At 39.2% G+C, this 26,846-nt stretch overlaps 1 protein-coding gene across 2 annotated transcripts; it reads right to left on the bottom strand.

The window, feature by feature from the left end:
• Positions 1-21,534, bottom strand: dctd (dCMP deaminase). Of its 2 annotated transcripts, none has more exons than XM_088341656.1 (6): positions 21,300-21,534; positions 21,050-21,143; positions 11,483-11,618; positions 10,078-10,194; positions 6,455-6,551; positions 1-1,242 (listed from the first exon to the last, which is right to left on the bottom strand). In XM_088341656.1, exons 1-6 carry the CDS (start codon positions 21,338-21,340, stop codon positions 1,158-1,160), a joined length of 570 nt encoding a protein of 189 aa, XP_088197782.1. In that variant the 5' UTR covers positions 21,341-21,534; the 3' UTR covers positions 1-1,157. The 2 variants fall into 2 exon arrangements, with proteins under 2 accessions (XP_088197782.1, XP_088197781.1); XM_088341655.1 differs by having other exon boundaries at positions 21,050-21,146; positions 21,300-21,531.
• Positions 21,535-26,846: the final 5,312 nt, after the last annotated feature.

Here is a 26,846-nt window from a genome sequence, read left to right as displayed (position 1 = left end):
TAAGAATGAATCACGTTTTCTTTATTCGAGCATTGAAGTTGTATATTGAATTTTTTTTTAGGTATGAAAGCTTTTTCTGGTACTGATGACAATACTGAACTATTTGAAGGACTAGCTAAAAATCCAAACGGTCACTCTTAATACAAAGATAATCAGGGTTGGGTAGGGTTACTTTAACTGGATTACTTTCAATTACTTTTGGATTACTCCAATACCAAATATGATAATAAAAGACAAAAGAAACTAAATAGGAATACAATTATGACTCACAACATGTGGTAAGCTTCCTCTCCTGGCTTTGATCTCCGGCAAAACTAACATAAATGCGACAGAAACAAAATGAAAATAAATCCAAACAGCTTGCCAACATCATTTTTGCCCTTCCATGTATTCCGTTACTCCCCAAGCCTGCACAAAATTGAGTCATTTTATTCATATTTAGTTTCTTTTGTCTTTTATTAGCATATTTGGGCACATTTCTTTTCTGGTGGCTTTCTTTGAAGTTGCGAATTGTGGGGTGTCTGCGTCCAAGCTCTCACCGTTCTGACCAGCCTCCTGGGGGGTTGTCCAGACAACCTGGAGTGTCCTTTGTTTAAAAATTTTGGTATTGGAGTAATCCAAAAATAATTGAAAGTAATCCAGTTAAAATAACCCTACCCAACCCTGAAGATAATATTAAAAATGTCTGCAATTTGGTCAGGCAAAACCAGTCCTTGTTGGGTCAACAAAAAACCAAAACCATAAGCTTAAAGTGTTACGAAAAAAAAACAAAGTTTGAGATATTATGCACCGTGGACAAACTCTCTCCGATACTGACAAGATAGCCAAGCTCAAAGTCAAATTCCTTTAAATGCAATTCTTGATCATAAAATGTGACAGTTTAAGATAAAAATAACAAAACCGAAACCTCCTGGAAATATAATTGGACGAAAACTCCGATAAATACATGAAGAATTAAAAATATGTACAATTTTAAATGACCCATTTTAACTAAAAACATGAGGACTTGTAGCTGGAGGTCAAAAAGAGGAAATACATCACCTGTTCCTTCCGAGTATCCAGTATGCAAAATACTACAGTTCAAATCTTGTGGACCTCGGAATGGAGTGCCAATCTCTACTTTTGATATTCCAGGCCGAGATTCGGGATCCGCTCTGTCACTTGTTCATGTTGTCCAGGGTGCTCGTTTGGTTTATGGAATTAAAATCAATGGTAATCTTGCTCCTTTTCGGCTGGAATTGCCTAAAACGGGAAGATAAGAGGACATTGAAAATACAGTATGTACAAAAAAAGGCATCAAATAAACTAAGAATTAACGATAAGAATTTAAACATTGCTCTGGATTTTTTTACTTTCTTAGAACTCAAGCGCTTCGATAAAAGTAGATAATGAAAGACCTTTCAAAGCGGCGCTGCCACGAGCGGCTGCCTTTTCCAGCAGCTGCCCTATTGTTTTATTGTCTGCTCCTATCTTCGGTGTTTTTTCTTCCCGTTTTGACAACTACACTATGGATTACTTCTATCCTATGGACATGGGTTTTAACGCACAAGAAATGCGTGTATTTAAGGAATTTCAACTCCTTGCCCTGAAGAATTCTCGTGCCGGAGTGATGAAGGGGCCTATCGTGGAAGAAAAGCCGGAGCTAGCGAAGCGGCTAGCGGCGTTATAAGTCTTTGGTACCATCCGTAATCATGGTAAATGCGAACTCACGACCAAATAAGATCATCGAGTGCTGGTGGAAAACATCGAAGCGCACAGGGAGCGCAGTTGCTGTGTTTTGCGGAAACGTGGCTCACGTTTAGCACCCCGGACGCTAACGTGTAGCCACCCGGAGCTACCCGGAGCAATCCGGCTTCAACGCCGCTAAACAGAGACACGAAAGCCGGGGGGAATCGGAGAGGAGGCGGACCTGCTAACACGAGGTGGTGTATCCCTGGATTTTCACAAAGAAAAGTTTTCCATCTGCCGCAGGGATGTCGAATTTTTGGACTGGCGTGACGTCATCCACTTCGCTACAAGCACCCCTAGGGCATCATGTTCATCTGTTAAGAAACAACGGGGTAGACTGCTGGAAGTGTGAATTTCCCTACGGGGATGAATAAAGTATCTATCTATCTATCTAACTTGCGGGTTGTAGCTTCCAGGGAGGGCCAAAATTGCCAAATTTAAAAGGAACAAAAAGAATAGACCATAAAAAAGTGCAATGAAAATTAAAAAAAAATCAACAATGAACTATATTTAACTATACAAAACAATACATAAACAATTTAACGGAAAATAGTCATGTTTATTTGTGACGCCCTTAATCACAAGGAGTCTTAAAGAGCTGCACATTATCGCAAACGACAGACTATTATGACAACATCCCCTGATCTCAGACCTACATGAGGGCAAGGAAAAACTCAAAAACCTCAGTCAAGTCATGTGTATTTGTGACGCCCTTAATCACAAGGATTCTCAAATGGCTGCACAGATCAAAGACTATTGCAGACTACAGACTATTATGACACCATCCCCTGATCTAAAATCGACATGAGGGCAAGGAAAAACTCAGAAATCTCAACATCAGAAAAATTAAAAAACCTTGAGAAGAACCCGCACACAGAAAATGATTTTCAAAAAAAAAATGCAAAAATAAAGGTATCATAGAATGTATTTTGAAAAACGTGCTTGAATATAAAAAATGTGGGGAAATCTCATCTCATTAGCTGCACCGCTTATCCTCAGTAGGGTCGCGGGGGTGCTGGAGCCCATCCCAGCAATCATCAGGCAGTGGGCAGGGGACACCTTGAACTGGTTGCCATCCAATCGCAGGGCACACTGGGACAGACAACTCACTTGTCAGGGACAATTTTGACCGGCCAATCCACCTGAAATGCATGTCTTTGGAATGTGGGAGGAAACCGGAGTGCCCGGAGGAAACCCACGCAAGCATGGGGAGAACACACAAACTCCGCACAGGAAGTTCGGTAGCTGGATTTGAACCCACACAGGAGGTTCCCAAGACCATAGAACTGTGCGGCATACGCGCTAACCACTGCGCCGCCATGCTGCCCTGTGGGGAAATCTTTTGGGAATAAAAAAATTACCAGGAAAAAAAAAAACCCATCTATAGGGTTTGGTCCCGCCAGCAGGACGAGCTCTTAGTATTGTATTTTCACGATTATAAGGCGCACCGGGTTATAAGGCGCACCCCCCAAAAATACCTTTTTGTCATACATTTTCCATACATAAGGCGCACCAGACTATAAGGCGCTACGGTTGGAACGTCAACAAAACAGTCGGTTATAACAACCACAATTCACTTAGTTTTGTTTTTTTTACTTGTAATCTTTATCAATTAAACCTATCAAAGTCTTCATCCTCAGTTTCTGAACTACTGTTCCGTAAGCCCATCAGGCGTACCAGGTTCACTTTCTTTGATTTCAGAGTATCTTTCTATCTTTGGAAACGATGCCTGTTTTTGACAAAGCACGATCAACAGTGCCAGCAGACACGTTTGTCCAAGCATCTACAATCCACCGGAAAAACGGCAAGCTCGGAGTTTACTTGCTTCCCTTGTTTTTTATTCTTCACACCAGCTATGAAGCCTGCGCAGACCAGCCACATTTAGCGAGACGCCATTTCCGATCAGCTCCATTAGTCAACACCAGGTGCCATTCAACGTTGGGTCACTATTCTGTGACCAATATGTATTGGCAACTGTATATTTTTGTAATGCATTTATTTAAGAGATTTATTCTGTTATGTGTTCTACGGACGAATCAAAAAGAAGGGGCGGAGCAAACGCGGGCTGATGGGAATTAGGGCAAAGCTGAGTTACCGGTAGATCTGTCTGTTGTCGCAGCGGACAATAGTGGATATATATTTTTCCCACCCTTAACTTTGGAAATATATATTTTGTTTCCTTGGATTACTTTCAACGGGACCCGGACTTTACAAGTCTGCATCATACGTTAATTACGGGTTTCATTTTCCATTTATGATAAAAGCAGGGGTTCTGGAATTGTGTATTATCTATGTAGGTGGATTTGTTCAGACCGAGGACAATCGACTTTGGCCTGGACGGATCTATTGACACTAACAAAGATGTTATATAATGAAATTGTGAATATGTTTGATTTTCGAGAAGGTTTGTTCAAACCTCACTTTGTGTTTGCTGTTAAAAACGTAATATTGGAATATAATATTGTGAATGTGCTTAATTGCTGTTGAGATTGTCATGATTGTTTTCTGTTCTTAGTGTCAATAAATTTGTTCAAACCAAAAAAAAAAAAAAAAAAAAAGATACAATCGTGAAACATACAGTCTGGTCTGGGTTAAGCTTGTGGTTGTGCCTCAAGTATTAATGCCGCGCACGCGGCTTTTACATGGGTGCGGCATGTGTAAGTACAAAAGTGGCAAATCACCTGAAAAATGGTGGGTGCGGCTTATAATCAGGTGCGCTCTATAGTCCGGAATTTACGGTATTTACAGTGTTTGAATTATCAGGTAGCAACAGGGTGTGAGGTACAGTATGTTATCCCGCATTCGGTAAAAGGAGGACATTCCAGGTTGTCTCGACAACCCCCCAGGAGGCTGGTCAGAGCAGTGAAAGCTCGGACGCAGATACCCCACAATTCATTTCTGTGGAGAGCAAGGAGTGTGCAAGACCAGACACATTTAGCAAGACGCCATTACCGATCAGCTCCATTAGTCAACACCAGATGCCATTCAACGTTGGGTCACTATTCTGTTTTGCAATATCAAAAAAACTGATAACACAATGTCCGACCTAGCCATTCAATCCCATACTATGCTTTAATTCAATTATTTACAGTGTTTGAATTATCAGGTAGCAACTGGGTGTGAGGTACAGTATGTTATGCCGCATTTGTTAAACAAAGGACACTCCAGGTTGTCTGGACAACCCCCCAGGAGGCTGGTCAGAGCGGTGAGAGCTCGCAACTTCAAAGAAAGCCGCCAGAAAGTAATGTGCCCAGCACCCCCCACCAGCCACCACTAGTCTTTTTTACTCAAATGATTTTGCTTTCAATTCCTTTTTAGATTTCATAGTTTGTTTCAGGATTTCAGTAATGAAAACCCAAGGTTTCTGTCTATTCCTTTCCTCTTCTGTTAATTTATCATTCATTATTCTTTGGTTTGCCGTTGTTGCATCAGTTAGGAAGCACTTGAATTTCCAAAATTAGTCATTCATTAGGCGAATCCTTCAGCATATGCTTACGCAAAGCCTAAGAGGAACTATACTGACCCGGACCAGCGGCCAATAACCTGGTTTAGTCTGTTTTCAGAGTTTGTATTTCCCTTAAACTCCAAATTACTAAAAAATGCGCTTACTTAATTCGTAGTAGTAATATAAAGTCAAAGGCTTGGAACCAATGTTCCCTGTAATTTTCCCCAGGTCTGAGCGTTCACACTAAGTCGGTGAGCAACGCTTGAAACAACAGTGAGCCACCGTAATCCCAAGTGTGGCAAGATAATTAATTATCAAACATGTCCAAAACTTGACATTGAGTTACATTTTGCCGAGTTTCCGGCAATGCAAAATGATTTTTCTCTTTTGAATGAATTGACTCATGTACTATTGCAAAGGTTGTACGGCTTACAAACGTCCTTTGTTCTTACAATTCTTTCACATGATATCCATTTTTTTTTATTTCCTGATATATTTTGTCGCATAATATTAACATTTTTGGGGGCTTATTTAGTACAGAACTGTACTTAATCACATTTTTTTGTGGAAGTAGAATGTTGGCAACAAGATTCACTTGATATAATTATTTGAATGCAACACAAACTTTTTCTTATTTTTTCTACTTTTTTTTTAAATTCCTTTAAAAAAAATCTCATTGTGTTTATTTTTTCCGAGCTGTTACTTTTTTTCTTTTTGTTCTGTGTTTACTTTTTTCCTATGTTTCTTTCTTTTCTTTTTTTCTGGCTTTTTTCTAAATTTTTCCTTCTTTTTTTCTCTTCCTTTTGTTTCTTTTTTTCCCTCAGCTTTTCACTACTTTTTCATTTTGGTATTTTTTTCTTTTTTGTTCTATTTCACCTTATTTTAAGTCATTTTGTGCATAGTTTTACATAATATTTGGTCATGTTGGGATTAAAGAAGCAGAAACAAGCTGAAGAGCCGTTTAGGACCCGAAAGAGCCGGTTCCTTTTAGTGAGCTGAGCCGAAGAAGCCGGTTCTCGAACAACTCTACTAACTTTACTCAACTTCGTTCTACTTCGACTCGACTTCAAAATACCGCATTTAGGACACAACGTCAGGGGAACCCGTGTATTTTGACCTTCATGCACTGTATCTTTGACTTAAGTCGCTTTCTATTTAGTAATTTTGAGCCCTGATTTTTGTGCGCCGGCTAGATTTTCTTGTGCGCCGAAAATATGCGAGCAGTGCGCAATTGCGCACGCACGCAGCTTAGAGGGAACACTGCTTGGAACAGTTACTCACTGGATCTCCACTCCGGCCATGTTCAGTAGTCTTCTCGAGGCAGTCATCTCAAGTGTGTCATGGTATTTATCAGAAAGATAGACCACGGCTTTAATTCCTGGACAGAAGTTAATTGTGATTGATTACAATAAATATGTGAAAAATTATTCATTTGTTCTTGAAAGATAAGGGTTTGTAAGACAAGTTATCGCTCGGTGGTCAGTATTTCAAATCTAACTAAAAGCTGTTTTTATTTGGAGGTCTTTGAATACTCCAGTGATGTCGTGTAAGCTGTCAGCTTTTTCTGGAGACACAGTCCAGGAACCTGCTGGGGTGTCAAACTCATTTGAACAGAGGGCCACATCAGGAAAATGCCAGTCCTCAAAGGGTCCGATGTAAATTTTGGATATAGATAGATAGAGAGATAGATAGATAGATAGATAGATAGAAAGAGATAGATAGTTGATAGAGATACATAGATCGAGATAGATATAGAAGAGATAGAGATAGCTAGAGAGATAGAAAAATAGATAGAGATAGATAGAGATATAGAGAGATATATAGATAGATAGAAATAGATAGATAGAGATATAGATAGAGCAAGATAGATATAGATAGATAGACAAATAGAGATGGATAGAGATAGAGCAAGATAGATAGATAGAGATAGAGAGATAGATAGACAAATAGAGATAGAGAGATAGAGAGATGGATAGAGATAGATAGAAAGAGAGGTAGAGATAGATAGATAGTTGATAAACTGTATCACAGCATCTTTAAGACATCATAGAGCAGAGATTCCCCTCATAGTCTTTGAATTTAGCACTTCTTTCATCTTTTAATACATAGATAAATGCACACATAAACGAAGTATACAGTTTTTATCGTATTATTTAAAAAATACAGCTTTATAAAGCATATTTATTACATAAAATAAAGCATATTTACAGGGATTTAGGAAGTTGAATTCACTGAGGAATGCCCTTCCCCCTGAGATCCGATCTGCAACCTCCGTGGAAATGTTTAAATCTAAACTTAAAACTCCATTGCATATGAATAACCTACTCTTCTGGTCAGCTGAAAAATAGTCTGTGTAATATAGTGTAATAATCTGTGAAGCCCTTTGAGACTCTTCGTGATTTAGGGCTATACAAATAAAAATGACTTGACTTGACTTGATAGATAGATAGATCGAGATAGATATAGAAGAGATAGAGATAGATAGAGATATAGAGAGAGCAAGATAGATATAGATAGATAGAGAGAGAGAGACAAATAGAGATGGAGCAATAGATAGAGCAAGCTAGATAGATAGAGATAGAGAGATAGATAGACAAATCGAGATGGATAGAGATTGATAGAGATAGATAGAGATATAGATAGAGCAAGATAGATAGAGCAAGATAGATAGAGAGATAGATAGACAAATAGAGATAGATAGAGATAGATAGAGATGGATAGAGATAGATAGAAAGAGTGGTAGAGAGACGGACAGACAGATAGATACTTTATTCATCCCCGTAGGGAAATTCACACTTTCAGCAGTTTCCTTGTGTTGAAAAATAAAATAATAAAATAAAAGAAATAGAATACAAAAATACCCAATATAACGTGTTGATATAGAGGATTTAAATAGTGCTACGGAATATACACACTAATAAAATAGGGTAAAATGCTAATGAGGGGGTGGGGTTTCATGTGGGCTTTTACTCCCCCGGGTGGAGTTAAAGAGCCTCATGGCATGAGGAAGAAATGATCTCCTCAGTCTGTTCGTAGACCATTATGTAATGTAACTAAACGTAATCGAATGGCAGGTAAAATAAATGGGTCTCCTTGTTTATGTAAACTAACACAGAGTTAGAATAGAATAGACCTTTATTGTCATTGTTACAACATAGGTTGAATATATTGGACGTGGCACTCCAGTTCCACATTTTACAGTGAGGATAAAGAAAACAAAGAAGATAAGGAACAAAGAAGATGTTTGTACTGTCCTTGTTGCAGGCTTTGTTTTCCTCCGTAGGGGGGTGTATGAGGGGGTGAGGGACAGACAGAGATGGCCGGATCTCTCCTGGTTGCTGAGCCCACGTATTGAATGAATTTGTATTAGTTATTGAAGTCAAAAGCATGACAGTTACACGTATATAATGTAGACTAAATATAAGAAAATCTTCTCGGACTTTCTTGGCTTGATTTATGCCTCAATTCCCCTCATTGGCATTGATATGGAAACACTGCCATGTAGTGGCGGAGAGCTATAACTTCAAGGGGAGCGTTCTCTCTTTGGGAGTAGAGATTGAGAGGAGAGGATCCCCAGTCCTTTCGCTCCCTCTACCAGAGGGAGAGGGGCCCTCACCACAGGAATAATTTTTGGTTGTTTTTTAATATCTTTGTTTTTGTGTATGTTTTTGTCTTGCTGTCGGGAATGTTCCCTGTAATTTTCCTTACGGGTCTGAGCGTTCACACAAAGTCGGTGAGCAATGCTTGAAACAACAGTGAGCAACAGCAATCCCAAGTGTGGCAAGATAATTCATTATCAAACATGTCCAAAACTTGACATCAAGTTACATTTTGCTGAGTTTCCGGCAACGCAAAATTATTTAGATATCCATTTCTTTTTGTTTCCTGATATATTTTGTCGCATAATATTAACATTTTTGGGGGCTTATTTAGTCGGTTGCAAGATACAGAACTGTACTTAGTCACATTTTTTAGTGAAAGTTGCAATTGGAAATTATTTGAATGCAACACAAACTTTTTCTTACTTTTTCAGTGTTTTTTTTCTACTTTTTTTTAAATTCGGCTTATAATCAGGTGCGCTCTATAGTCTGGAATTTACGGTACAAGAAAGATCAGCTCCTTGAATATATTGGAGGATGGCAGTGGCGCGCTGTGCATTTCATACCTAGGCCTTCAGTGATGTCCTACTTAGTCCGGCTTGAATAACTATCCATTCAAATTCCAGGATTTTTGAGTCACATTGCCTTAGTCTATTTTCCAGAGCATTTAAATATCAATAAAAATGAGTCTGCAAATGTATCATAATAATATCATAATAATGCAAACATTAACAAATAACAGATTTCAAAATTGATTGTCCTGAAAGTTGTACCTCCTAATGCGATCTTGCTTCTCTTGAAAGATACGTCTTGAAAATGGCTTTGGAACTGGTCATCAAATTCAGTTGTAGTGGGTTAAAATTTTAACGTTTTTAACTTCAAAAGCTATAATGCGACTTTGTTGATCTTTATGGCGCTGCTTTTGCTTAGCTCCAAACTCATTCTTTATGTCAGGGGAACCCGTGTATTTTTACCTTCATGCACTGCAACTTTCACTTAAGTCGCTTCTTAATTAGTCATTTTGAGCCCTCATTTTTGTGCGCTGGCTCGATTTTCTTGTGCGCCGAGAATGTGCGAGCAGTGCGCAATTGCGCACACGCGCAGCTTACAGGGAACACTGGCTGTCGGTCACCCCTCTCGAGGGATATGACCAGGGTAGATAGAGAAAATAAAATTATCCATTTTCGGGCTGTGCGACTTATACTCCAGAGCGACTTATTGTCTAGAAAATACGGTACAAATGAACAGACTCATTCAACTGCTGATAATAATAACAGGAGAAGTGTGTATTTATGGGATCCCAACCTGCTTGGATGATGAGTTTGGCGCACTCGTTACAGGGGAACAGTGCGACATACATTGTGCAGCCCTTCACGTCGGCACTGTTCTTGTTCATGATGGCATTTAGCTCTGCATGACACACTGCGGGAGAAAAAAAAATGAACATTGATACCGTTCACAAGTGGATTTAAAATATTGTTCACTTCCATATAATGGTGAAGGAGCACCTTTTACGATTTAGAATGAAATAGAATTGTCTTGAAAGCAGAGGTGGGTAGTAAAGGAGTACATTTACTTGAGTACGTTTTGGGAATCTTTGAATCTCTATTACCGTATTTTCCGCACTATAAGGCGCACCTAAAAGCCTTTATTTTTGTCAAAAGCTGACCATGCACCTTATAATACAGTGCGCCTTATATATGGATCAATATTAAGTCGCAACGTCTTGCAACTAAAGCGAGCAGCCGCCGACTAGATTTTCCCCCGAAGGCGAAGTCGTCCGCGGTTTATGCTGGGATTTATATACCGGCGTTTCATTTCCTAACCAATGTGTCAATCATCATTTGAATCAGTCACTATTCGCTAAAGTTATTCGGAGGTAAAGGGGGCGGATCCTTTTGATCATTTACAGGCTCGCATAGGCTAAAGGGGCGAAACAAAGCCTGCAATTGGCCGATAAAGGTGAATGTGAATCACACGTTGGGTTGCACTACGACATCGAGAAAACATTTTTTACTATTCTGTATTTGTAAATATTTGACTCTCCTGGATTTACTACACTCACGGTTGTAAGAAGACCATGGTTACGTATCGTTATTGAACGTGATGGCTGCAAGAGAACTTAGGTGAGCTATGCGGCTTTATATTTTCCCGGTATCTTGTTTTAAAACGATCTTGATGTTTCTGTGATGAGTCTATTTTTAAACTCAATTCAATTCAAAGTGTTTATTGTCATATGCACAGTAAAGAACCCCGTTTCCCGCCACAATAAAATTCTGAGACACGTATTTGCTTCTTTGCAAGCTTTGGGAATGTTAAGGGGGTAATAAGTTGGACTGAACTATCTGACTGTTTTCTCGACAATCCCATTGTAGCGCCTTATAATCCGGTGCGCCTTATGTATGGAAAATAGACGACCAAAAACCGTTTTTTGGGGGTGCGCCCTATAACCCGGTGCGCCTTATAGTGCGGAAAATACGGTACACAAGTAAAAGTAAATGCAATGCTGTGCAGATCCTCCACTAAGGATGGCTCTTAATAATTGACATTTTAAACCCGAGCGCAGCCCAAATTTCGGTGGTAAAATTGCTTCCGTTGTCCCAGCTTTCAAGTTGAAAGTGCTGTATAACTATAGGTGACCAGATGGAACAGTCATGTGCTTTCTATTGTCATGAAGACCAGCATACTTTTCTTAAAGAAACCTTCTCACCGTATGGATATTTAGTATCCAGACGGTCATCTGCGGACCGAGCCCAGGGTAACTTGTCGTCATCACAGCCGTTAGGCATCCCGTTGTAGCCGATCCCTACAATCTTGTTCTCTTGATTCACTATACAGGCCCCCACCTGCGGACAAGAAAATAACTGATCAGACTTCAAATGATCAAACAAAAACAATTCAAAAAGTTGAGAAACGATGCTACTTGGTATACATTGATGTAGCGATGGCAAAATGAAGCCCTATAAAGCAGTGAAGCCCTGCAGGAAACACACAGAGGCTTCAAAACGAATCAGTTCCTCGAAAACACAATCATGCGGACGGAATAATGTATTGGTGCGTGCAATAAAAGAAATTGGGTGTAATTCCTACTCTGAATACAAAATAGATTGTTATCGCGGTTTACGGATCCCTTAATCGCATGGGTCCAATGAGGATGCAACTCTGGACAGCCTTCCCTACTGTTGACGGTCCCTGGCCTGTTCTTGGGTCATGGCAAACTTGGCACTAGTTGATTCCTTTATGGTGTCAGCCCATGTCTTTTTCGGTCTTCTAGAATTTTATTTAGTATGTATTATATACACATATACAGTGGAACCTCGGTTCTTGACCATAATCCGTTCCAGAACCCTGTTCGAAAACCGATTTGTTCGATCACTGAAATCGTTTTTCCCATTAAAAGTAAGTAGTAAATCGTTTTAATCCGTTCCAACACCCTGAATGTTTACCTTGAATGTTTAACGTAAACATAAAGCTAACCCAGGCTAATCGTACGTCCGCTTTCCGTACGAAAGATTACGCTAACATGAACGCGTAAAAATAAAAAAATCAGGTCGTTTAAGTCATTTAGCACCCGGGTCCCCACAACAAGTGGTGAGTGGTTCATTGGAAAGGGGGCTGCGTTCCAACACCCTGAATGTTGGGCTCCGTTCTAACACCCTGAATGTTTAGCTTGAATGTTTAACGTAAACTCAAAGCTAACCCAGGCTAATCGTACGTTCGCGTTATCGTAATCTTCCGTACGAAAGATTACGCTAACATGGACGCGTAAAAATTAAAAAAAAAGGATAAAGAAAAGAATTATGAATAGGATTTTTTACCTTTGTGGTGGTCAGCAGAAGGCGCAGGCAAGATCAGACACTTGCACATCTCCTTCATATTTTGCTATTATTTCTTTCTTAAATGCAATAGTTGTACGCACTACTTTTCTTTTTTCACCTGTAGCAACTTTGCTGCTTAGCCTGACTTTATTCGGAGGCATAATTAGGGGCTATAACACTTGGTACACCCATATTAAAAGCGAAAGCAAACCGAAGCACGTCCGCACGCGATAACAGTCGGTCACGAAAAGAGCGATCTCCACCCGTACGCCGCTCAGCATCGCACCCTAGCGTACGCACTCACGCATTACCGGCGTTCGATCTCCGATTTTTCTGACCGAACAGCGAAGCAAGAATTTCTCCGAATTTTTGGTCGGACTCCGATTTGTTCGAACTGAGAGGCGTTCAAAAACTGAGGTTCCACTGCATATGTCAGATTATCAAAACAGGTCACCGAGTAAGTTGTCACCATAACATGAGTTTTCCAGCAATATAACTTTTAGTATTTGATCATGGCATTATTCATTTTAGTTGTTATAAATGCACTTATGTTCATCCTCATATTTGAGTGAAGTATTTACTTGCTGTATCCTTTCGTATCAGTACTTTCCCAGCAATGGTCTTCCACCCTTATCATGCAACCTTCAAAATCCAGCAGTGTGCAGATTTAACAAAAGTCTCTTGTCCATTGAGATCCTTTCTTTTATCTTGTAATGCGAGTTCCCAGGTGAGCATGTTCGTTTCATTTTTACGTTTTGCATAATCCACACCTTTCTCCTATAGGAGTGGAGTGGGGCTGAAACATTCCGATGCCTTTCTTGGTGGGAGACGCGCTTCCCATCGACTGGACCAGAGTGTACTCTGATTTTGTCTTTAGATAGGGATAGATGAATGGATAGATAGATACTTTATTCATCCTTGTGGGGAAATTCACACTTCCAGCATTATCCTTGTGTTGAAAAACAATATAATAAACTAAAGATATAGAATACAAAAATACCCAATGTAACGTTTTGCTATAGAGTATCTACCGTAAATTCCGGACTATAGAGCGCACCTGGTTATAAGCCGCACCCACCACATTTCGGGAGGAAAACCGATTTTGTACATACACATGCCGCACCTGTATATTAGCCGCATGCGGCCACATTGAAAAAACGCAATACAAACACGAAATTAACCCATACCCGATAAAGTCCAAAAAACACAGCCGGCAAAATGAATGGAAAATGATACCGGTAGTTAAGGTTTGATGCAGACCTGCAGAGTCCAGGTCCCGTTGAAAGTAATCCAAGAAAAAAAAAGTGTATATTTCCAAAGGTAAGGGTGGGAAAAATATATATCCACTATTGTCCGCCGCGTCCACAAACACGTCTCACCTTTACTCCACTTCCCGTCAGACCGCGTTTGCCCCGCCCCTTCTTTCTCATTTGCTCGTACAAAACATATCAGAATAAGTTTCTAAAATAAATACATTACAAAAATATACAGTTGCAAATACATATAATACATGGTTACACATATTTACAAAGAAAGACGGTACACCGAGAGAGTTTTCAAAGCTTTAATAATAATAATATTATAACTTTCATCCCAAACCGTGCCTGTGAAGGGTAGCAAAACGCTACAAGCAACACGCTCTCAACACAGTAAACAGCTCTGTTAAAAAAACATACCATACTTGCAATACGCACGGTAAACCGTCCTTATCTTCCTCCTTATAACTGACGTCATCAAAATCGTCTTCCTTCAGTATGGGAAAGAGACTTTGTCATGTAGGCGTCATCATAGCTCCCTTATTCCAAAACACGCTAGCGACACGCTCGCAAAGTAAAGTTTACGTGCGGTAGCTCTGTTTGTCTACGCTGATTTAATTTGTGCAAAAGTTAAGAAGTTGCAGTCTAAATCTTACCTTTTGTACTCGAGCGCCGGTGGCGGCCGTTGGAAAAATGACATAAATTGGCCGCATCACTGAATAAGCCGCAGGGTTGAAAGTTTTGGGGAAAAAAGTAGCGGCTTATAGTCCGGAATTTCCGGTAAATAGTGCTACAGAAATTACACACTGTAATAAAAATAAGGTAATATGCAAATGTGGGGTTTAATGTGGGCGTTTACTCCCCCGGGTGGAGTTGAAGAGCCTCATGGCATGAAGAAGAAATGATCTCCTCAGTCTCCGCAGAACAAGACTGTGACAGCATTTGATACTTTGTCATAAATGTCCTCAACTGCATTGCTTATCCCCAGCTCTGTTTTTTTCCAAAGTCCGAATACTCGGTCTGGTCTTGGAAAAGAACATGCGGCCTTTTCTCCTTCAATATATAGTGCTTACCCCCTCAGCATCATATGGTTTGATCCCACCTACCTTCGGGTTGTTTAATTAGTTATGTGGGCTTTTGTCATAAAGTGTCTCAACAGTGAACATAGATTGTTTAATGAGCTTCCATATAAAGCATTATTTAGCAACGTACAGCTAAAATGGAGTCTATTGGTGTGACACCTTAACTGTAAACTGGAGTGAGAACCAGTGTTCCCTCTAAGCTGCGCGCGGGCGCAATTGCGCACTGCTCGCACATTCTCGGCGCACAAGAAAATCTAACCAGCGCACAAAAATCAGGGCTCAAAATGACTAATTAAGAAGCGACTTAAGTCAAATTTACAGTGCATGAAGGTCAAAATACACGGGTTCCCCTGACGTTGTGTCCTAAATGCGGTATTTTTAAGTCGAACGGAGTAAAGTTAGAAGAGTATGTCGAGAACCGGCTTCTTCGGCTCGGCTCACTAAAAAGGGTCCTAAACGGCTCTTCAGGTTGTTTTTGCTTCTTTGATCCCAACATGACCAAATATTAAGTAAAATTGTGCACAAAATGAGTTGAAGGAAGGGGGGAATAGAACAAAAAAGAAAAAAAATACCAAAATGAAAAAGTAGTGAAAAGCTGAGAAAAAAAGAAGGAAAAAATTAGAAAAAAGCCAGAAGAAAAGAAAGAAATGTAGGAAAAAAGCCTAGAGAACAAAAAGAAAAAAGTAACAGCTCAGAAAAAATAAACACATTGAGATTTTTTTTTCAAAGGAATTTAAGAAGAAAAAGTTTGTGTTGCATTCAAATAATTTCCAATTGTATCAAGTCAATCTTGTTGCCAATATTGTATTTCCACTGAAAATGTAATAAGTCAAAGTTACAGTGCATGAAGGTAAAAATACACGGTTTCCCCCGACGTTGTGTCCTAAATGCTGTATTTTGAAGTCGAGTCGAAGGAGAACGAAGTTGAGTAAAGTTAATAGAGTTTGTCAAGAACCGGCTTCTTCGGCTCGGCTCACTAAAAGGAACCGGCTCTTTCGCGTCCTAAATGGCTCTTCAGGTTGTTTTTGCTTCTTTAATCCCAACATGACCAAATATTATGTACAATTATGCACAAAATGACTTAAAGGAAGGGGGGAATAGAACAAAAAGAAAAAAAATACCGAATTGAAAAAGTGAATAGCTGAGAAAAAAAGGACACATTTAGAAAAAAGCCTAAATAGAGAACAAAAAGAAAAAAGTAACAGCTCGGAAAAAATAAACACAATGAGATTTTTTTCTAAAAGAGTTTAAAAAAAAGTAGAAAAAAAAACACGGAAAAAGGAAGAAAAAGTTTGTGTTGCATTCAAATAATTTCCAATTGTATCAAGTCAATCTTGTTGCCAATATTGTACTTCCACTAAAAATGTGACTAAGTACAGTTCTGTATCTTGCAACCGACTAAATAAGCCCCCAAAAATGTTAATATTATGCGACAAAATATATCAGGAAATAAAAAGAAATGGAAATTTTGTGAAAGAATTGTAAAAACAAACAACGTTTTTAGGCCGTACAACCTTTGCAATAGTTCATGAGTCAATTCAGTCAAAAGAGAAAAATCATTTTGCATTGCCGGAAACTGCGTTGCTCACCGACTTTGTGTGAACGCTCAGACCCGTAAGGAAAATTACAAGGAACATTGGTGAAAACTATGCCCTATGAGTACGGAATTGAACCCATTAGGTTTTCTACGATGTTCCATCTATGTGGGGGGGCGGCAGTGGCTCAGGAGGTGGAGCGCTCGTCTTGGGATCAAGAGATCGCAGTTCGAATCCCGGCTCCTCTGTGTTACATGACGAAGTGTCCTTGGGTAAGACACTGAACCCCTAATACCCCCAATAAGCAGGTTAGCGCCTTACATGGCTGCACGGCCGCTATTGGGAAATGTGAAGCACACTGTAAAGCGCTTTGGGAAGTCTCGACTTAAAAAGCCCTGCAGAAAAGCTGATCATTCATGTGTCATGAGTGTAATAATATCTTTTGTTTTGTTGAAATTCCTGCTGAAATATGCTTGTATAGTTCGTGTATAAGTGTCCTGCAATGACGAGGCCAACAGTGCCACCTGCTGGTGGGGGGTAAGGTTTAGTTTAGCCTGTGATTTTATGACCGTTGTTAGCAGTCTCCAGCGCGCTGCTAACGGTAAGCTAATATCTTTTGGTGCTCCGCAAAAAGTTAATTGACAACATTAAAACCACAATTGACAAATCTTGCAACATACACAAGAATGTACCGTATTTTCCGCACTATAGGGCGCACCCCCAAAAAATAGTTTTTGTTCCTATATCTTCCATAGATAAGGCGCACCGGATTATAAGGCGCTACAATGGGAACGTCGACAAAACAGTCGGATGGTTCAGTCCAACTTATTGCCCCCCTAACATTCCCAAAGCTTGCAAAGAAGCAAATACGGGTGGTAGACACGTGCGGATGCGGTGTCCGTACGATGTCACTTAAATGCGTCATTTCAAATATCATTCGGAAGGTTAAAGTCTTGGAATTCAAGAAATGCCAACCATTCCTTAGTTTCTATTTTCTTTTTCGCTCGCAACTTTACTGTGCATATGACAATAAACACTTTTAGAGTTTAATTCACTCAACTCATCACAGCAACATCAAGATCGTTCTAAAACAAGATACCGGGAAAATATAAAGCCGCATAGCTCACCTAAGTTCTCACGTTCAATAATGATACGCAATCATGGTCTTCTTACAACCGTGAGTGAAGTAAATCCAGGAGAGTAAAATATCTACAGATACAGACTGATGAAACATGTTTCTTTATGGCGTTGTTTAGCAAGCTAGCTATTCAGTCATCTTTTTCGGCCAATTGCAGGGTTTGTTTTGGCCCTCTAGCCAATCCGAGGCTCCGAATAACTTTAGCCAATAGCGATCGATTCAAATGATGATTGACACATTGGTTAGCCAATGAAACGCCGGTATATAAATCCCAGCATACACCGCGGACTACTCCACGTTCGGGGGAAAATCGAGTCGACGGCTGTTGCGTAAGTTGCGAGACCTTGCGAATTTAATATTGAGCCATATATAAGGCGCACTGTATTGTAAGGCGCATGGTCAGCTTTTGAAAAAAATTAAGACTTTTAGGTGCGCCTTATAGTGCGGAAAATACGGTAATTGATATTGTCAAGCTGTTTGGATTTATTTTCGCTTTGTTCCTGTCGTTATTAACGATAGTTTTGCTGTATGTTGTACTCTACTGATATGCCAATTCCCCTCATAGATGTTGAGAACCAGCGGAGGTGCTAACCACATGGTGTGTGTTTATTGTGTCGCACATTGCAGGTAAATTGTTCCCGTTTTTTTATACTCGTTATTGTAATTATTTCTGTTTTCATAAATGTATAAAAAGGATGATGTTGGTTAAAATTCAGATTAAAAATACCGTAAATTCCGTACTATAAGCCGCTACTTTTTTCCCCAATTTTTCAGCCCTGCGGCTTATTCAGTGAAGCGGCCAATTTGTGTAATTTTTCTAATGGCCACCAGCGGCGCTGGAGTATAAAAGGTAAGATTAAGACCAGTAGAATATGTGCGCCAAGAAAGACTGCAACCTCTAAGTTTAAGCGCACATTGTCTGTAACGGAAAGGTACGTTCCGATAATGAGGAAGACGCTTTTGATGGCGATAGATATAAGGAGGAAGTTGAGGACGATCCACCGTGAATTTCACAATTACGGGATGCTTTTTTATTGACAGGCACGTTTGATGCATTGCGAGCGTGATCCTACTAGTGTGTTGGTACCTTTCAAAGGCACGGTTTGGGATGAAAGTTATATTATTATTATTATTAAAGCTTTGAAAACTCTCTCGGTGTTTATTTGCTGTTATTAGTGTCAATAAATTTGTTCAAACCAAAAGAGTATTTCTTCGTAAATATGTGTAACCATGTATAATATGTTTTTGCAACTGTATATTTTTGTAATGTATTTATTTTAGAGATTTATTCTGTTAGGTGTTCTACGGGCAAATCAAAAAGAAGGGGCGAAGCAAACGCGGGCTGATGGGAAGTGGGGTAAAGCGGAGTTACCGGTAGATCTGTGTTGTCGCAGCGGACAATAGTGGATATATATTTTTCCCACCCTTAACTTTGGAAATATACATTTTGTTTCCTTGGATTACTTTCAACGGGATCCGGACTTTACAAGTCTGCATCATACGTTAATTACGGGTATAATTTTCCATTCATGATGACGACTGTAGTTCTAGGATTGTGTACTATTGACTTTTGGATTGTGTCGGTAGGAGGCTAGGACCTTGAGCAAGTGTCTCGGCCTATTGGCTTTGTAGTGTATTATGGTTTGACCGATAACGGATAATGATAATTGATAAAGAATATAGAACAATAAACCTCTACAAAATCACAATCGTCTGGTCTGGGTTAAACTTGTGATCGTGTCACAAGTTTTAATGCGGGCGCACGCGGCTTATACACAGGTGCGGCTTGTGTAAGTACAAAAGGGGAAAATCACTTAAAAAGTGGTGGGTGCGGCTTATAATCAGGTGCGCTCTATAGTCCGGATTTGACGGTATGTCAAGTTGAATTCATTGTAAAATTTAAAACCACTATACGATCACTTGTTAAAAGTATCTTGTTAAAATGTATGTCAAAATGTCATGGTTGATTTTCTGAACTGTATTGTATTGTAACTGAAAAGAAATCTATTTGTTTGATATGTTTAGAGCAGTCTCCAGCGCGCTGCTAACGTAACTAAAATGAAAGCCTCATCATCCAGTCCAGCCTGAATGTGGATCCTTGGCATGTTACACACTTTCCTGTCCACATGATGGCGTAATTGAGGAAATGATTCATCTTGAAGCCCATACGTGTGAGTGTGTGAGGCATGTCCCTGCAGGGCTTCACTGATTTATAACGTTTCAGTATGCCTTCACTCGAGGAATGCGCCCCTGGTGGTTTTAAAATGCGCGCATGCTCATTACTCAACAACAATTTTCCCTGTAATTTTCCTTATGGGTCTGGGCGTTCACACAAAGTCGGTGAGCAACGCTTGAAACAACAATGAGCAACAGCAATACCAAGTGTGGCAAGATAATCCATTATCAAACATGTCCAAAACTTGACATCAAGTTACATTTTGCCGAGTTTCCGGCAATGCAAAATGATTTTTTTCTTTTGAATGAATTGACTCATGTACTATTGCAAAGGTTGTACAGCTTACAAACGTCCTTTGTTCTTACAATTCTTTCACAAGATATCCATTTTTTATTTCCTGATATATTTTGTCGCATAATATTAACATTTTTGGGGGCTTATTTAGTCGGTTGCAAGAACTGTACTTAATCACATTTTTTAGTGGAAGTACAATGTTGGCAACAAGGTTCACTTGATATAATTGGAAATTATTTGAATGCAAAACAAACTTTTTCTTCTTTTTTTCCGTGTTTTTTTCTACTTTTTTTTTAAAAATTCTTTTAAAAAAAATCTCATTGTGTTTATTGTTTCCGAGCTGTTACTTTTTTCTCTATTTACTTTTTTTCCTACATTTCTTTCTTTTCTTTTTTTCTGTCTTTTTTCTAAATTTTTCCTTCTTTTTGCTCTTTCTTTTGTTTCTTTTTTCTCAGATTTTCACTACTTTTTCATTTTGGTGTTTTTTTTCTTTTTTGTTCTATTCCCCCCTTCCTTTAAGTCATTTTGTGCATAATTACATAATATTTGGTCAGGTTGGGATTAAAGAAGCAAAAACAACCCAAAGAGCCGTTTAGGACCCGAAAGAGCCGGATCCTTTTAGTGAGCCGAGCCGAAGAAGCCGGTACTCGACAAACTCTACTAACTTTACTCAACTTCGTTCTACTTCGACTCGACTTCAAAATACGGCATTTAGGACACAACGTCAGGGGAAACCGTGTATTTTTACCTTCATGCACTGTAACTTTGACTTAAGTCGCTTCTTAATTAGTAGTTTTGAGCCCTCATTTTTGTGCGCTGGCTAGATTTTCTTGTGCGCTGAGAATGTGCGAGCAGTGCGCAATTGCGCACGCGCGCAGCTTAGAGGGAACACTGCTCAACAACCTTTGCAGTCCGAAATGTAAAAAAGCCTTCCTGAAATATATTTTAAAACGAGTAGACAAAAGATTGGATACACACCTGTGAGTTTGGGTCTTTGCTCCTCTGAGCAGACAAAAACGCCACAGCCATAAAGTACTCAGGCCACTGCAGGTAGTCTTCCCTTTTCGTCGTGCTGCTGCACAGATAAAGACTTATCAAGAAGACTAAGAATTTGTGACTCTCAAAAAGAGATCGTCTTTAGGTCCATTTGTCTCCAAATGACAGAATCCTGCCACTTGGCGACGTGTTTTTTCAGTTGTTTCCAAATATTGTTTTTAATCTTACTTACCCAGTGTAAATATCAGATTTCGATCGCTGAACAGCGTCCATGTTTGTTGCACAGCCCGAGATCCCGAACTAGCGTGACGACTAGTAGCGGTTTGTTGACTTCCTGAACTTGGAAAAAATTTCCCGCGTTTGTAGAGAAAACTTTTCCCGATTTTTGGTTTCCCAGGTAGACGGACAAATCCGAGGCAGTCGTTATTTTAGAATTAGAATTGTATTTGTTGTCATTGCTAACAACGAGATGAGACATGGCACTCCAGGATAAACATGTACAGTGGGACCTCGCTACTTCGCGGTTACACGTTCGCGGGTTCTGAGCTTCGCGGGTCTAAAAAATAATAATAATAAAATAAAATAATATATTTTTTTAAAAAAGTGTTTTTGTTTTTTTTAGCATTTTTGAAGGGGTGTCGCTACTTCGCAGATTTTCATGTTTGGCGGGTGGTTTTGGTCCCCATTAACCGGGTCTAAAAAATAATAATCCCAAAAAAAAAAATAATAATGATACTAATAATTATAATAATAATTTTTATTTTTTTAAGCATTTTTGAAGGGGCGTCGCTACTTCGCTGATTTTCACTTTTGGCAGGTGGTTTTGGTCCCCATTAACCGGGTCTAAAAATTAATAATAATAAAATAAAATAATAATAATATTTTTATTATTTAAGGATTTTTGAAGGGGCGTCGCTACTTCGTGGATTTTCACTTTTCGCGGGTGGTTTTGGTCCCCATTAACCAGGTCTAAAAATTAATAATAATAAAATAAAATAATAATAATATTTTTATTATTTTTAAGGATTTTTGAAGGGGCGTCACTACTTTGCGGATTTTCACTTTTCACGGGTGGTTTTGGTCCCCAATTAACCAGGTCTAAATAATAATAATAATAAAATGAAATAAATTTAAAAAAAAGTATCTTTTTTTTTTTTTTTTTTTTAGCAATTTTGAAGGGGCGTCGCTACTTCACAGATTTTCACTTTTGTGGTGTTGGTCCCCAATAACCGCGATAACCGAGGGATTACTGTAATAGAGAAGAATAAGATAAAAGAAACATAGAACCAGCTATATAGAAGTTGGTGCATGGTAAAGGATTTTATAAATTTGACTATAAAGGATTTTATACGATTGACTCAGTTTAATGCAATAAAGATATTCACTGACTGGGCTTTAGTTCAATGTCAGGGTAGGCTGTTCAGAATGCATAATATGTTGTCTAGGAAATTTTGATAACAGGACTCGTGGATTTGCTGACCAGACATCAAGGCCCTGGTGTATGAGATGGTGTAATCTGTAGTTTGCAATAGCATTCCGCAGCACCAGGGCCCGAATGGTAAACGCTCTTAAACCTGCGTATCTCTTCTTGGCTCTTGGGATCACTAGACCAGCATTTTCAGAACAAAGGCTCTGGAGCGGAACATAGGGTGAAATTAAATCTGAAAGATATTAGGGAGCAAGTCCATGCATGAATTTGTATAATACCAACAAAACCTTCAAATTACATCTTAAGCTAACAGGGAGCCATTGCAGGTTAGCTAAAATCGAGGTAATGTCTTAGTTAAAAGCCTTGCAGCAGCATTTAAGATTTGAATTAACAATAGATACTTTTAAAATGTATTTATTATGATTAAGTATTTTTTTCCTACAGATCACACCATATTCAGACATTTATGGACGGTTCCTAAAAGAGACCTGCGGCGTGAATAAACAGCATTAAACTGTCTCCGCTTATGTCATTTTGCTGCAAAACCTGTCAGGTGTGTAGTACATACATAGCAAACAATCTTTTTGTGACTATATAGCAGAGGCCGGGAACGTATGCCTTGCGGGGCCAAGTGACTCTTTTTATGAGTGAATCCGTCTCAAGAGATATATACAGCAAACTTGTAGAATGTGCACATCTTGAAGTACGTAAACAATCCATGTTCACTGTTGAGACAGTTTCAGATGAGAAGCCACAGAATAAACTGTAAACACCCAAAATCACCAGCTAAGCAGCCAGATAGGGTAAGCAGTAGTGGTGGGTGGATGTCTATACACAGCACGCTCCCTTCTCTCTCTCGCCAAACACCCTCTGCTTGGATTTTTAACTTAAAAATGATGGTGTGGCTCTTTAAAAAAAATGCTTCCATGGCTCTTTGGGTCAAAAAGGTACCCGACCCCTGCATTGCTTTCAAATGTCTATTTAAAAAAATGAAAATGGTCAGACGTAGTGGAGATATGTTAGATAACAAATGTGTCACACTGTCGAATTTTGCAATAACCAATTAGATCCCAAGATGGCGCCAGTGAGATCAGATGTTCGGCATTAGCTAAGGAGGTAGAGTGCTCGTCTCGGGATTATGAGGTCCCGGGTTTGATTCCCGGCTCCTCCGTGTTATATGTCGAAGTGTCCTTCGGCAAGACACTGAATCCCTAATGCCCCAAATAAGCAGGTCGGCGCGTTGCCCGGCTGACTCCCTAATGGTGTGAGTGTGTGTGTGTGTGAATGGGTGAGTGAAACAAATTGTAAAGCGCTTTGGGAGGTCTTCATTGACTTAAAAAGCGCTATAGAAATGCAGACCATTAAGCATTTACCATGTTCAACGCGAAAAATTAACATAAAGAACGAGTTTGGAGCTAAGCAAAAGCAGTGCTATACAGATCAACAAAGTCGCATCATAGCTTTTTAAGTTAAAAACGTTAAAATTTTAACCCACTGCAACTGAATTTGATGACCAGTTCCAAAGCCATTTTCAAGACGTACCTTTCAAGAGAAGCAAGATCGCATTAGGAGGTACAACTTTCAGGACAATCGATTTTGAAATCTGTTATTTGTTAATATTTGCATTATTATGATACATTTGCAGACTCATTTTTATTGATATTTAAATGCTCTGGAAAATAGACTAAGGCAATGTGACTCCAAAATTCTGGAATTTGAATGGATATTTATTCAAGCCGGACTAAGTAGGACATCACTGAAGGCCTAGGTATGAAATGCACAGCGCGCCACTGCCATCCTCCAATGTAATAATAATAATTTCCTTTGTATTGTCATTCTTTGTAACAATGTACACAGAACGAAATGTCGATACACCTGACCTGTTCTAGCGAGCCGATGCAGCCGCAGCCAACAGAGGGCGCCGCCATTTTACCAATGTTACAAGTCTTAGGTATGACTCGGCCGAGGCACGAACCAGCGACCTCCCAGTCTCAAAGCGGGCGCCTTACCATCTAAGCTACTGAGCTGGTATATTCAAGGAGCTGATCTTTCTTGTACCGTAAATTCCGGACTATAGAGCGCACCTGCTTATAAGCCGCACCCACCACATTTTAAGAGGATAACCGCTTTTGTACTTACACAAGCCGCACCTGTATATAAGCCGCATGTGCCCACATTAAAACATGTAACACAATCACGAAATTAACCCAAACTCGACTTTGAGTCCCGCAAATGTAACTGAATATGAAGTACACAGTCCAAAAACAACAGCCGGCAAATTGAACGTTGAATGATACCGGTACTTAAGATATGACGCAGACCTGCAGAGTCCGGGTCCCGTTGAAAGTAATCCAAGGAAAAAAAAAATGTATATTTCCAAAGGGTGGTAAAAATATATATCCACTATTGTCCGCTGCGCCCACAAACACGTCTCACCTTTACTCCACTTCCCATCAGCCCCCGTTGTATTCGCTTCTTTCATTTTCATTCGCCCATGGAAAACATATCAGAATAAGTCTCTAAATTAAATACATTACAAAAATATACAGTTGCAAATACATATTATACATGGTAACACATATTTACAAAGAAAGACGGTACACCGAGAGAGCTTTCAAAGCTTTAATAATAATATTATAACTTTCATCCCAAACCGTGTCTGTGAAGGGTAGCGAAACGCTACTCGGAACACGCTCGCAACACAAGGAAACGGTTTTGTTAAAAAAATACGGTATTTGTAAAAATCATGGTTAACCGTGCTCATCTTCCTCCTTATAACTGACGTCATTAAAGTCGTCTTCCCCAGTATGGGAAAGAGACTTTGCCATATAGACGTCGTCCTACGCTCCTTTATTCAAAAACACGCTGGCAACACACTCGCATATAATTCCACCGGTCTAAATGTTACCTTTTGTACTCGAACGCTGCTGGGGGCTGTTAGAAAAAATACATACATTGGCCCCATCACTGAATAAGCCGCAGGGTTGAACATTTGGGAAGAAAGTAACGGCTTAAAGTCCGGAATTTACGGTAATCGATTCCAACAATCGGGAAAAATTGGATGCAATGAGCACTCCAAACTCTTAAGAACTCTTTGTTGTGACTTCATAAGTATTCTGTTATGGTCCTCTCTGTTTTACCAAACACAGGGTGCCAAATAGTGTGAAAAAACAAATAACATGTATGATGTAGATCATCTTTATTCAGTACATATACAGAAATCAGTTTCATGTAAGGGAATTTTAAGGATTTAGCACAAGGAAAAAAAAAACATTTGCAATGGAAAAGGATTATTAAACATATGAATCCCCCTTTATTATACATTATACTCATCTATGTGCTACACTATAGAAAACCCATCCAATATATGATCAGGGTTGGGTAGGGTTACTTTAACTTGATTACTTTCAATTACTTTTGGATTACTCCAAGACAAAAGAAACTAAATATGAATAAAATGATGACTCACAACACGTGGTAAGCTTTCTCTCCTGGCTTTGATCTCTTTGATCTCCGGCCAAACTAACATAAAATGCGACAGAAACAAAATGAAAATAAATCCAAACAGCTTGCCAACATAATTTTTACCGTTCCATGTATTCCGTTACTTCCCAAGCCTGCACAAAATTGAGTAATTTTATTCATATTTAGTTTATTTTGTCTTTTATTAGCATGTTTGATATTGGAGTAATCCAAAAGTAATTGTAAGTAATCCAGTTAAAGGAACCCTACCCAACCCTGTATATGATAAACGTATATCAGGAAATCTTAAGTAATTTAGAAACATTACTGAAGAGTGAAGGAAAAAAAATGTAAATACAATGTATGCATGGATTCAAAACAAAGGAAATCTATCAAGAGAATGATAATAGAAAATTACCCAACCAACAACCACTTTCTCAATAGTCAAGACATCACAAGGAGTCTCAAAAGGCTGCACAGACCACAGATTATTGCAAACCACAACCTACACCTGGCTGCATCTTCCTCTTTGTATCTCTTGCTTTGTTTCAATGGCCAGAAAAATTCTCTTCCTCTTCTTTTCTTCTAGTTCAATTTTCTGTATGCCGTTTCGTAAGGTCTGTGATGAATGATAGCTCTTTGTAGCATTTGCAACAGTTGCCGGGTAGAACTCTGGGAGCAGCTAATGGCAGTGCGTACTGTACTGTATTTTTGACTTTGTATCCTGAAACGCCTTTGTAACTAGAGGCAATATTTTCCCGTTCAGGTACTTTTTCCATCTAGTACTTTTGTATGTAGAGACATTTGTAAGTAGAGTTAGTGCTTTACTTGTTTATTTGTGTAGGATGCCCACTCGTGTATAACGTGCACCCCTAATTTTTGAATAGA

This window comes from Urocampus carinirostris, chromosome 8 (genome assembly GCF_059441175.1).
Source record: "Urocampus carinirostris isolate Australia breed hairy pipefish chromosome 8, RoL_Ucar_1.0, whole genome shotgun sequence".
Classification (NCBI taxonomy): domain Eukaryota; kingdom Metazoa; phylum Chordata; class Actinopteri; order Syngnathiformes; family Syngnathidae; genus Urocampus; species Urocampus carinirostris.
This window is presented reverse-complemented; position numbering and strand designations above follow the sequence as displayed.